The sequence below is a fragment of the Saimiri boliviensis genome, chromosome 5, assembly GCF_048565385.1.
Source record: "Saimiri boliviensis isolate mSaiBol1 chromosome 5, mSaiBol1.pri, whole genome shotgun sequence".
NCBI lineage: Eukaryota > Metazoa > Chordata > Mammalia > Primates > Cebidae > Saimiri > Saimiri boliviensis.
The window spans coordinates 926,269-940,054 of record NC_133453.1 but is presented as its reverse complement, the minus strand read 5'-3'; the positions used below and the strand labels follow the sequence as shown (position 1 = coordinate 940,054).

The 13,786-nt window shown below is 50.1% G+C and overlaps 1 protein-coding gene across 6 annotated transcripts in view; it reads right to left on the bottom strand.

Moving 5' to 3' along the window:
- Positions 1-13,786, bottom strand: part of PASK (PAS domain containing serine/threonine kinase) — a 42,665-nt gene that overhangs the window by 8,377 nt on the left and 20,502 nt on the right. For all 6 annotated transcript variants that reach the window (XM_010347289.3, XM_003936767.3, XM_010347286.3 and 3 more), the window contains exons 10-14: positions 10,567-11,804; positions 8,809-8,993; positions 8,263-8,430; positions 1,058-1,183; positions 810-944 (exon numbers count right to left, since the gene is read on the bottom strand). In XM_010347289.3, the coding sequence (XP_010345591.2) occupies positions 810-944; positions 1,058-1,183; positions 8,263-8,430; positions 8,809-8,993; positions 10,567-11,804 (1,852 nt within the window). The remainder of the gene's footprint in view (positions 1-809; positions 945-1,057; positions 1,184-8,262; positions 8,431-8,808; positions 8,994-10,566; positions 11,805-13,786) is intronic.

The following is a 13,786-nucleotide window of genomic DNA, read 5'->3' as shown; positions in this document are numbered from 1 at the left end:
CCTGAAACTTACAAGTAGGAGCCTGAGAAACTAAACTTCAGAAATCCAGTAACTCCTGAGAGGGTAAAGCTATGAGGAAGAAATGCTGATTCCCAGAAGCCATCATTAGAAATCAAGTCGTGCCCAGCAAACAATCCAAGAGCAAATGTGAGTTGTCTACACAGCCCCTTGCTGGTATTTCTCCCCTTGGGGGGAGCTGGGAGCGATACCGAATGGAACCACCACCTTCACCTTAAAACCCAACACGAGTTACCGTTTCTTCCACCTCGCCCTCTGCTAGGATGTCTTCCTGTTTTGCTTATCACTCTCCCATTCCAGTAAAATAAGGGCCCAGAATCAATACGTAATGACGCACAAAACAGATCAAGACCAATACTGCAGAATGAGAGTGTCAGGATCTCAGCTTTGCTGGCCGTTAGGTGGACAGCCACCATTTTGAGTGGGCATTTGCAGCCTGCAGGCCGCTGTGCCGCACACACGTCTTTCAGGCACTCTCTGACTTCACCTGAACGCTTGTTGGTTAATTTTTATGACTGTGGTGGATATTTTATGTATGTGAATACCTTAACCATTAAACAAACTTTCCCAGTCATTCCAGAACTGTATCTGGCCTCATCCTTCCCTCCCAACCTCACTTTCTCTACTTCATAGAATTTTTTTCTGAAAATATACATCCTCCTCCATGAAATCCCCACACAGAAGACGAGGTCCAGCTCAGAGAACCAGGAGTGGGTCACTGATCTTTGCAGCCACCAGACCCAGGCACCCAGGCTTGCGTTCGCCCCACTGTGGCTCTGGCCTGCTCTCACTTGTCGGAAGATGTAGCTCGCCAGGGGCTCATCCAGCCGGGGATGGCGGTCGATGAAGGCGAAGAGGTCCAGGCCGGAGCCATGCTTCTCCATCACGAGCTGGAAGAACCCGTGGTTCTGAAATACATCCAACACCTGGGAAGAGACAAAGTCAAGTCCGGCTCTGCCGAAACATCTTCAGGTCAACAGCTGAAGACATTTGACTTGAGCAAAGTCAGGGCGTCTCTAAAGAGGAAATCATTGTCTACCTTGATGATATTGGCGTGCTCCACCCTGGACAGAATTGCAATCTCTAAAGGAACTTTCCCAAGGTTGGGATCCTCAATCCAACAATCCTCCAAGACCTTCTCCTTCTTAATAAACTTCACAACCACCTGTGAGGAAAACAGGGTGGAAATAGCTGAAGCCAGTCCTGGAGCAGCCCATGAATCCAGGGGCCACCATCGGTCCATGCGGCAGAGGCGTCCCACACATTTACCTCCTCTAAGTCCCAAGGACATGAACGAAGAAACACAGGTGTAAACCCCTGCAGCATAAGGAAGCAGGGAAGGGGCCAGCAGCTGACCAGAAATGTGGCACCACTCCCGCCCATTCTGTCAGGTGGACAGATGGGTGTGATAAAGAACCCAGCTGGGGCTGAGGGAGCCATAACCTGGGCTGGAGAGAGGGCCCTAAGGCCTCAGGGCAGGTGCCCTGGAGAACACCCACATCACCCCGACTTCTCAACCAAGGACTGGAAGCCGTGGCCAAGAGAATAAACTAGAAGCCTGAAAACTAGAAAATATAAAGAAACGCTATCACTCTTATAAATGTTTTCAACATTGACTCAGATGAATCAGAGTTTGGCAAGACTGACAAACTGCAGCAGTCAATGATAGTGACTATCATTGCTACAGCAGTCAATGATAGTCAAAGGTGACAGAAAAAGATGCCACTCACAAAAGAAAGAAATCCTGCAAGCCACTGAAAACCTTGTCGCCCAGTGCAAGCTGATCTGAAAATCCTTATGGAAATGCAAAATAGCCAAAACAAGCTTAAGAAAAACCAAGCTGAAGGACTAGCATTTTCCAGTTTCATAACTTACTACACAACTACAGTAATCAAGAGGGCTTGGTACTGGCTTAAGGACAGACTTAAGGTAGACAGATAAGACTGTAAATCAATGGCAGAATTCAGGTCCAGAAACAGACACACCATCTACGGTCAACTGAATTTTGACAAGGGTGCCAAAACCACTCCACGGGGAGAGGACGGTCTTCAATGAGCAGTGCTAGGACAATTAGATATCCACATACAAAAGAGTGAAGTCAGACCCCAGTCTCACACCACACACAAAAGGTAACCTAAAAATCGATTGAAGACTAACATGTAAAATCTAAAACCATAAAACTCGTAGAAGAAAACATGCAAGTCAGTCTTTATGACCTTGGGCTTGGCAGTTGTCTTAGACACAACACCAAAAACACAAGTGACAAATGGTAAACGAGGACTTCATCAAATTAAAAACCCCTGCTCTCCAAAAGTCACTGTTAAGATCATGAAAAGGCAAGCCACAGACTGGGTGAAGTTCCCTTATCAGATAAAGGAATAGTAACTAGAAAATATAAAGAACTCTCAAAATTCAGTATTATTTAAAAATCCAATTTTTAAAAGCTGGCAAAGGTTTGAAAAGCTTTCATCAATATTGTGAAAATGGCCATACTGCCCAAAGTAATTGATGGATTCAATGCTATCCCCATCAAGCTACCTATGACCCTCTTCACAGAACTGGAAAAAAAACACATTAAACTTCATTTGGAATCAAAAGAGAGCCCGCATAGCCAAGTCAATTCTAAGCAAAAAGAACAAAGCTGAAGGCTACCTGACTTCAAACTATACTACAAGGCTACAGTAATCAAAACAGCATGGTACCGGTATCAAAACAGAAATACAGACCAATGGAACAGAACAGAAGCCTCGGAGGCAACACCACACATCTACAACCATCTGATCTTTCACAAACCTGACAAAAACAAGCACTGGGGAAAGGATTCCTGGTTTAATAAATGGTGTTGGGAAAACTGGCTAGCCACGTGCAGAAAGCAGAAACTGGACCCCTTCCTGACACCTTACACTAAAATTAACTCCAGATGGATCAAAGACTTAAACGTAAGACCTAACACCATAAAAACCCTAGAAGAAAATCTAGGCAAAACCATTCAGGACATAGCGTAGGCAAGGACTTCATGACTGAAACACCAAAAGCATTGGCAACTAAAGCCAAAATAGACAAATGGGATCTAATTAAACTCCAGAGCTTCTGCACAGCACAAGAAACAATCATCAGGGTGAACTGGCAACCAACAGAATGGGAAAAAATTTTTGCAATCTACCCATCTGACAAAGGGCTAATATCCAGAATCTACAAAGAACTATAAGAGATTTACAAGAAACAAACAAACCCATTCAAAAGTGGGCAAAGGACATGAACAGGCACTTTTCAAAAGAAGACACATATGAGGCCAACAAATATGAAAAAATGCTCATCATCACTGGTCATCAGAGAAATGCAATTCAAAACCACATTGAGATACCATCTCATGCCAGTTAGAATGGTGATCAGATGCTGGAGAGGATGTGGAGAAATAGGAACATTTTTACGCTGTTGATGGGAGTGTGAATTAGTTCAACCATTGGAGAAGACAGTGTGGCGATTCCTCAAGGACCTAGAAATAGAAATTCCATTTGACCCAGCAATCCCATTACTGGGTATATATCCAAAGGATTATAAATCGTTATTATAAGGACACATGCACACGAATGTTCATTGCAGCACTGTTTACAATAGCAAAGACCTGGAACCAACCCAAATGCCCATTGATGATAGACTGGACAAGGAAAATGTGGCACATATACACCATGGAATACTATGCAGCCACAAGAAATGATGAGTTCATGTCCTTTATAAGGACATGGATGAATCTGGAAACCATCATTCTCAGCAAACTGACACAAGAACAGAAAATCGACCACCACATGTTCTCACTCATAGGTGGGTGTTGAACAATGACAACACATGGACACAGGAAGGGGAGCATCACATACTGGGGTCTGTTGCGGGGGGCTAGGGGAGGGACAGCATGGGGATGGGGAGGTTGGGGAGGGTAACACAGGGAGAAATGCCAGATATAGGTGATGGGGATGGAGGCAGCTAACCACCTTGCCATGTATGTACCTATGCAACAATCCTGCATGTTCTGCACATGTACCCCAGAACCTAAAGTGCAATATTAAAAAAAAAGATTTCATCAAAGAAAATATGCAGATGGCAAACAAGCATGCACAAAAAGATACTCCACATCATTAGAGCTCACATCATTTGAGCATTATATAATGTCCAGAAATAGGCAAGCCTGATTATGTTAAATGCCAAGAGAGTGGGTATCCTGGGGTCTGTGCCCAGAAGGTCCTGAGATGCTGGGAAATTCTGTGTCTTGATCTGGGTGCTGGTGCCATGTCTGTCCAGTTGTTGAAAGTCCCCAATAACGGACACTCATGCTTTGTGCATCCTGCATTTAAATAAATATTTTCCTAAATAACTCTCAGGGGATATAGCTGGAAAGCAATAGGTGTCTCGCATTCCACATACTCAAGTGCTCTTCTGGCATTTTCTTTCCCATATCAAAAGCTGTATGTTTCAGGCCTGCTCTCTTTCTCTTAATGATAACTACTGGGACACCGGTGCTTCACCCTGAAATAGCAGGTCATCCTAAATGCTGGGGAAAAAAACTCAGTAAAGACTTTTTTTAATCTTCTCTTTTCTGGCTGGGCACAGTGGCTCATACTTGTAATCCCAGCACTTTGGGAGGCCAAGGCAGGTGGATCACAAGGTCAGGCGTTCAAGACCAGCCTGACCTACACAGTGAAACCGCATCTCTACTAAAAATACAAAAATTAGCTGGACATGGTGGCAGGTGCCTGTAATCCCAGCTGCTCCGGAGGCTGACACAGAAGAATAGCTTGAACCCAGGAGGCAGGGGTTGCAGTGAGCCAAGATTGTGTCACTGCACTTCAGGCTGGGCAACAGAGCTAGACTCCATCTCAAAAAAAAAAAAAAAAAAAAAAACCTTTTCTTTTCCTCTATAGCTGGGAAGAAAAAAAGAAAGCCATTTTTATTTACCATAAAGCTAGGGGGTTTTTTTGTTTGTTTTTGGCCTTTCGCTTTTTTCTTGAAGACAGGGTCTTGCTCTGTTGCTGAGGCTGAAGTCCAATACCCTAATCCTGGCTCACTGCAGCCTCGACCTCCTGGGCTTAAGTGATTCTTCTGCCTCAGCCTGATTTTTTAACCTTTTGTAGAGACTGAGTCTTACTAGGTTGCCCAGGCTGGTCTCAAACTCTTGGGCCAGGGCAGTCCTCTGGCCTCAGCCTCCTGAAGTACTAGGATTATAGGAGTGAGCTGCTGCTGGGCAGCTTTATCCCACCCATAAAGCCAGTGCTAATAAACTGTGACAGAATCAACCTCCCAACACTCTGGCCTCTCCCATCCTTCCAACACAGTGACAGCACGGGATGCATGCCATCTCTGCTCTGTCACCAGGTCACCAGGCCTAGGAGCGTTCTTGGTACAAAGGATATTTTTAAGATGTGGGAATTGCACTCTATTCTGTAACTAGAATGACCCTTAAGAGTCTATTTTCTGATTGGTTCCTTTACTCAATAACTTGTTAGGTTTATAATAATATTTAAATTGACATCTGCTTTTTAAAAGGCAAAAACTACTCATGTGGTTTCTCTTTACAGTAAGAAAAAGAGTCTGGGGCTTCTTTCTTCTGCTTTAAGGGATTAAGGTTTAAAGAAAACTCTAGAGTCTATCAGATTCCCAATACAAACCAAGAATGAGAAGATCTGCTCAGATACATTAAAGATGAAAATAGAAACTTAAAAATCAAACTGTTGGCTGGGCATGGCGGTTCACACCTGTAATCCCAGAACTTTGAGAGGCCAAGGAAGGTAGATCACTGGAGCCCAGGAGTTTGAGACCAGCCTGAATAACATGGCAAAACTCTGTCTCTACCCAAAAAACAAGAAAGTACAAAAAAATTAGCCAAATGTGGGTTGGGCATGGTGGCTCACATCTATAATCCCAGCACTCTGGGAGGCTGAGGCAGGTGGATCACCTGAGTTCAGGATTTCGAGACCAGCCTGATTAACATGGTGAAACCCTGTCATAAAAAAAAAAAAAAAAAAAAAAAAAATTAGCCAAATGTGATGGTACGTGCCTGTAGTCCCAGCTACTCAGGAGGCTGAGGTGGAAGGATCACTTGAGCCCAGGTGGCAGAGGCTGCAGTGAGCTGAGATCATACCACTGCACTCCAGCCTGGATGACAGAGTAAGACCCTGTCTAAAAAAAAAAAAAACTGTTTAGAAACACATGACAGCAAAAGCACTGTAAAGTAAAACATCTAGGAAATGGCCAAAGTGTCTTCCAAAAGCTTAACACTCTAAACACTGTTACTATTAGCAGCACTGAAAATATACACTCAATAACCTAGAAAAGTAGAAAAACTTATAGAAAGTATAAGAAATTAAAAGAAAATAAAAAAACTTGATGAGTAAAACAGAGTTATTTGGCAAGTGTGGCGAAAAAACAAAGTGAAAGAAGAATTAGGACAGCCAAAGGCACATCATCTTCCTGGACTGACACTCGGCAGCCTCAAGCAACTCTGACATTAAAAGAAAGAAAGAAACTCGGGTGTGAATAGACATTTTTAAAAATCCCAAATAGAAACAGCAAATCAAATTAAGCAATGCATTAAGAGACTGTTTTAATATAACCAAAGACAGATTCTGTGAGTATGTTATTCATTTTATTAATAAAGGTAACAAGGATATGAACATCTCAATAGATACTGAAGACTTCTTTTGGTAGAATTTGATAGAACTCAACACTCATTGTTAAAAATTTTTAGCAGGTTGTAGCCAGGCGTGATGGCTCATGCCTGTAATCCCAGAACTTTGAGAGGCCAAGGAGGGTGGATTATCCGAGGTCAGGAGTTCGAGACCAGCCTGGCCAATATGGTAAAACCCCATCTCTACTAAAAATACAAAAATTAGCCAGGTGTGGTGGCAGATGCCTGCAATCCCAGTTACTCAGGAGGCTGAGGCAGGAGAATCACTTGAACCTGGGAGGCAGAGTTTGCAGTGAGCTGAGACTACGCCATTGCGCTCCAGCCTGGGCGACAGAGTGAGACTCCATCTCAAAAAAAACAACAACAAAAAAAAATTAGCAGGTGGAAAGTAAAATGAAAAGACCCTCAAATAAAAGACGCCCATCAAGAAATGAAAGGAGCCACAGCTGCCCTGGAGAAGCAGCACACCTGCTGTGCAGGGTGCTCCACGGGTCCTCGCTAAGTGACAGGACAGAGGGATAAGAGGATGATGACAAGCAAGTCACAGAGGAGAGAGAACTGTCATGACTGCAGAGGAGAGGCTGTTTATCTAGAAAACCCAAAGGATCCACTAAAAAAGCATTAGTACCAGGGAGACTTGGATATGGACATGTGATCAATCAGTCCAAGCTCAGATATTCGGTGCATCCCAGCAATGAGTGACTAGAAGACACAGGGGTGAAAGGATCCTGTGGGCGGCATTCCATGACCCTCAACGGGAACCCGCCAAGCCAGGCACGGGCACGCCTGGACAGTCTAACAGGATTCACAGCGAGCAGCAGATGCTGCTTCTCAACAGGCAGCAGGCACCATCCCAATGTCAATTCCCCCATATCGAAACATGTCCAGGCAGCTACAAACCCCAACAGGACCTGGGAGGGAGGAACTGTAGTTCTAAGGTTTATGTGGAAGGAGAGTGTGTAAGAGTGGCCGTGACAACTGGGGAGGAAGGGGAAGGGGGGACAAGCAGCTGGCAGCCTTCACTGCACCTAGAGGGACACCCAGCACGCAGCAATCCCTGTTCAGCCGTGAGCTACGAACAGAGGTCATTCCAGGGACCCAGGAAGACCAAGAGCTTCTGTTGCTTAGCCTGCTTGCCTCTTTCTTGGGTCTTTTTTCCAGCTGGGTGGAGGGTCCTAAATGTGGCTTTATGCATGCCTGTGCGGTGCCTGCGAGATATCAGCATCCACATGGGTAGGCGAGTGGTACATCAGAAAGGGGGGAACACAGATCCAGATGTGGGGTCTCGACACGAGGGTGGGAGGCGAAGCCCTGAGCCTGGCTTGCTGGAGCCTCAATCTATAGCTTGACAGGCTCAGCAGCCCCAGGTGACGTGTGCGCTGCTGGGAGAGCCTCCTGTATCCTGAAACCGCCCACAGGCCAAACAGGCCAAACGGGCCAGCTTGCGTGCTTGGTGCCGAACGCAGAGGACTCCTCCAAAAACCCCAGATTTAGAGAACTGGGACCAAAAGTCAGGAGCCACCTGAAGGGATGCCCGGCGCCCTCCCCTCCCGGAGCCAGCATACCTCCTTGTTCTGTTCCTTGTCCACAGCAGTCCACACGAAGCCGAAGGCCCCACTGCCCAGCGGGCTCAGGGTGCTATACTTTTGGGAGTACTCACCCTCGCAGGCCGCCAACCCCTCCAGTTCCACAGCCTTGGGGGGATCCTCAAACCAGGGTCTGGCCCTGAGCACCTGCCACGCAGAGGAAGGTCTGTGGGTCACACGTCGGGGACCCCTGTCTGCGGCAGCCACCCGAGGCAGGCGTGCCCTGCACTCCACTCACCCTCTCCTCCCGTGCTCTCAGGCCTATCTCCACGGGGTACCCCAAACTGCCTCAGCACACTGATCCAAACTGGCACCCATGTCGAAATGTGTTGACACCCCACCGTACACATGGGTCTGTGCAGATTTAAAGTGGCTTTACAGTCACACTGCACATTAGAAGACAGTGCTAAAAGTGACGAACAGACCATATTCCCATCCCCGAGGAAACAGAAAGAGACGCCAACTGGGATATTTGCCGCACAGCACAAGGCAAGTCCAGAGCAGGCGCCGACTGCAGATACCCACGTCCCCCAGGCTGGGTCCAGTGAGCTCCGCAGCAGTGGAGTGGGTGGAGCCGGGCAGGCTGGCAAGGAGCAGGCAGGTCCTGGCGGCCGAGTCGCGGTGGCTATGGAGGAGGTCTTTCACCAGCCAGCAGCAGAACAGGGGTGACGGGCCCTGGAGCTCCACCCGCCTCACCTCAAACTGTATACCTGCAGGATGAGAAGGTGAGAACCACAGGCCTGTGATGACCTGGCTAGACAGCAGCTTTAGGTTAGAGAGCCCAGTTCCTAGAATGCAATGGTCCGATTCCCAGCAGCTTTGGGTTAGAAAGTCCAGTCCCCGGCCGGGCGCGGTGGCTCACACCTGTAATCCCAGCACTTTGGGAGGCCGAGGTGGGTGGATCACGAGGTCGAGAGATCGAGACCATCCTGGTCAACATGGTGAAACCCCGTCTCTACTAAAAATACAAAAAACTAGCTGGGCGTGGTGGCACGTGCCTGTAATCCCAGCTACTCAGGAGGCTGAGGCAGGAGAATTGCCTGAACCCAGGAGGTGGAGATTGCGGTAAGCCGAGATCGCGCCATTGCACTCCAGCCTGGGTAACAAGAGCGAAACTCCGTCTCAAAAAAAAAAAAAAAAAAGAAAGTCCAGTCCCCAGAACGCTACCAGGACCACAGAGCAGTCCAGGCAGAGGCAGGCAGCACCAAGGCTTGGAGGGAAGCTGGCAGGGCTGGCAGGGGAAACCCCTGAGGCATAGCCTACAGGACTGCAACCACCACGCCTCCTCACTCAGGGCAGCCAGGGGGCCAAGGAAGCCCTCCAGAGAGGCCTGCAGACCACCCCCAACTCAGAAAGCCGGGAGAACCTGCACTCAGCGTGCCCCTACCCACGGTGGGTCTTCTGCCTTCCAGTGACAAGAGTGTGAATGGCCTACATCAAAACCATGCACACAGGTACATACTCTGGTTGCTAAGAGCCGTGTGACACTCCACACCCACTTACACAGAGAAGGCGTGTGTGCGTTTTACACAGCCCTGGGCTACACAGCAACACAAGTGTGGTTGGCTCTTTCTGGTGGTAGGGGTTTCCAGCTGATTTTATCTTCTTCTTGTTTATATTTCTAGTATTTCTACAAATGACACCTATTATTTACAACATTCTTTTAAATGTAAGAACCCTAGCTATCAATACTACAAAATCAGCAATATGGAAACAACTGCTAAAATAATGTGGACCTCCTAAGAAATTAGGAAAATAAAAACGAAAGTAAACAGAATCAGCCTCAAAGGAGCCAGCAGAGGGGCCTGATCACATGACCTCACAGAAGGCCGGGTCTTTCAGAGATCAGGGCAGTGAACACCAAAACCACGGAAGAACACGTGAGCACCTCGCCAGGCTCGTCTCCCTCAGCCTCTCCGTGTGCCCACTGAGGTGAGGCTGGCAGGAGGTCGAGGGGCAGACTGCAACACGACACCCCCACGCCTCCCCTGCTCCGGGAGGAGTGGCTCTCTGAAGTGTGTGGCCTGAGTCTTGGAGGCACAGCTGGAACTGACAGGCACGGGGCAGCTGGCCTGGGACCTTGAGCTCCACCCACCCCAGGCACATGTATTTCTAACCTGAATTGTCAAGGGGTGAATGATAATGCATTCTCCTTTAAAACATGATTTCTGCTGAAACTAGTCCAGGGTGACACCCCGTCAGACCCCAGGACAAGGAAGCCCCTGCATCCCCCGCACTTGCTCTGAGGGCAGCACGCTTCTTCCCGGGGGGTCCAGGACATACTCAGACGCAAGCCGTCTCGATGGTAGCAGCTCCCCGAGTAGGCACCCTCCTGGATCTCCCGCTGCAGGCCAGCAGCCCCAGGCGCCACGGGTGTGGAGGTGGCCTGGACGTCTAGCGTTGGCTCCTCTGCTGACGGGCACGCGTTCTCAGGGCCAGCGTCCAACGTGGAAGGAATGCGCCCTGGACTTCCACTGTCGCTTGCTGCATAATGTTCAGAGGACACTGGACAAACCTCGGACGGCTCTATCGGATCACGTCCCAGGCAGCTCTCTCGGAACCCTCGGCCCCGGCCAAGGTCAACACAGGTGCCGGTCAGCAGTAGCAGCTCCCTGTCATCCAGGATACATGACCCCTGTTCCTGGAGACCGCCCACATCTGGATCAGAGCCCACTGCCGAGGAAGAGGGTGTCCCTCCGAGTTCAGACGTAGCACAGGAACAATTTGATGATGTTTGGTCTGTCTGGTCACTGGAAAAGAGCTCCTTCAGGTTCCAGGAAAACGAATTCACATCAGCCTCCTGGGCCTCCACTTCCTCCAGGCCCCGGGGGAGGTCCGTGGCCAAGGCATAGCAGGCTGAGGAGCTGCCCGTGCAGCCGGACAGGTCTCTGCCTCCCGGATCGCAGGCCAGCACAGGAGCGGTGAAAGCCGGCCACTCTGTTGGGACGAGCTCGGTGTGGGGGGCGTCCAGGGCTCCTGCAAGGCTCAACTCTGACAGCTGCTCCTTAATCAGGCAGGTCTGCAGCTCTTCTCGGTCATTTTCCACTCCCAGCCACGGCTCATCTAGAGTCGGTGTCCCTAAGGAGATGCCTGCCACCCCCGACGGGCTGCGGGCCGAGTCCTGGCTTCGCCATAGCAGGCCCTGTTCACTCCTGTAGCAAGGGCAGTGCATCGGGAGGCTGCCCACCGCCAACTGACCCTTGGCCTGGCACTGGGCCATGGTGACCCCAGCCCAAAAGTCTGACCCACTGACACCTGTGAGCTCCCGCTGGGACTGCTGACACAAGCCACCCAGGCCAGCGCCACTGCCCCCATCCTCAGCTGGGACTGGAGCTTCAGAATCTTCACATGAAGCAGACGGCTTTGCATCCACTGGTTCAGGCCTGCTTCCTCCCGGGAGGCCCCGTCCAGGGGTCTCTACTGCCGCAGGCTCCTCTCTCCCGGAGGCGGTGGCGTGCTGGTCCCCGGGCAGCACCTGTTCACCATGCGCAGGCGGGCTTCCTTCTGTGACGCTGTCCACCCTGAGGATAATGACATGGATGACGGTCACAGAGGGCCACAGAGGAGTCAACAGGAGAGACTGCATCGATTCCCCATTAGAAACAAGTGCAAAGCACTGAAGGCCACCATTCATACTAAGAGAAAGGCTAAACTTGCACTTCGTCTCAAATTTCTCCAGAGAAGTCCACATTTAGAAAGGATTCAGCAGAGAATGCTACCAAAAGCCCAACACTAACGTACAGGAGCGCTTGCGTGCGGCAGTCAGCACTCTCACTTCATGGTGCGGCCTCTGGTGACCCCAGGGCCCCAAACCCGTCAGCCGTGCGGCTCTGCTTCCACCTCAAGGGGAAGTCCCTGCTGCTGCCTTGAGGAGGTGTGAGCAGGAAGGAGAGAGGGACTGGAGCGTCCCTGGGAAACTCTACCACAGTGAAAACAACAACTGACTACAAACACCATCCGACTTCACGGCCAACTAGGGAAATGGCTGTCAGACGAGGCCCAGGCAGAAGGGGATGGGGCTGGGAGGCCGGGCGCAGTGGCTCACACCCATAATCCCAGCACTTTGGGAGGCCAAGGCAGGCAGATCACTTGAGGTCAGGCATTCGAGACCAGCCTGGCCAACACAACAAAACCCTGTCTCTACTAAAAATACAAAAATTAGCCAGGTGTGGTGTCCAGCACCTGTAATCCCAGCTATTTGGAGGCTGAGGCAGGAGAATCGCTTGAGCCCGGGAGGCAGAGGTTGCAGTGAGCTGAGATCAAGCCACTGTGCTCCAGCCTGGGTGACAGAGCAAGACTCCATCTCAAAAACAAAAAAAGAAGGGGACAGGGGCCAAAAAAGCCAGAGGAGGCTGATGAGGGCAGCTCCTAAGGGCTGCACGTAATATCCTCAAGCATTCAGCATGTGGTGACCTGCGAGGAGGCTACCACAGTCTGGACAGGATGATGGCAGAGCAGAGGGACCCAGGCCTCCTGCCAGCCCGGCCACTGCGGCCTCCACAAGACAGACTGACACTGGGCACCAGATGAACAGAATGTGACCACGCCACCTCACTGGGGAACAGATGCACGGACAGGTTAACGTCAGTGACCTCGTAAAGGTATACCAGAGGCTCAGAAAGAGGACAGGACTGGGCGCAGTGGCTCACACCTGTAATCCCAGCACTGCGGGAGGCTGAACCCAGGAGTTCGAGACCAGCCTGGGCAACAGTGAGACCTCATCTCAACAAAAAAATTAAAAATTAGCCAGTGTGGTGACACACAACTGTAGTCCCAGCTACTTGGGCAGCTCAAGTGGGAGCCTCACTGGAGCACAGGAGTCCAGGCTGCAGTGAGCCATGATAGCGCCACTGCACTCCAGCCTGGGCATGGCACAAGACCATCCACCCAAAAAAAAGAAAGACAGAAGAGGAAGGATACAGCCCAAGGGTGGCCTCTGCAGAGAAAGGGATGGTGAGCTGAGTTCTGAGGAAAGCAGTTTTCTGGGGGAACTGAGGGTGGGCTGAGGGCGTGCGTCTGCCTGCCACTCTCCCTCCATCTCTCTCCCCTGCACCTCCCTCTCCCTCTCTATCCATCCCATGCTCAAGACGAGCTCCACGCAAATGCTGGGAAACCGCACAGCCTCCTGCAGGCTCAGGTGAGCCAGGAGGCGAATCCACACCAGGAGGGTCTCATGAAGCCCCTTGCTAAAGCGTCTGGGCAACTTCTGGGGCATAGTCCAGACACACAGGTGAGGCCCCCAGGCAGCCCTGCATCTTCTCCCGTGCTCTTGGGGCCCTGAGTAGCAGACTGCTGCAGCCGTGTACCCGTTCTCCTCTCCACGGTCACCTGGGTCCACAGCCCTTTCATCAAAACCCCTGGACCAGATATGTTGGGAATTTCAGAAAAGTGATACGGTCACTTGCTAGGTAGAAACCAGCAGGCTGGCGAGAGGGCCTTGTGGGCATCCAGTGCCCTGTCTGCAGCAAGGCCTCTGAACACTCAAACTGCAGAGGTTGAGGGA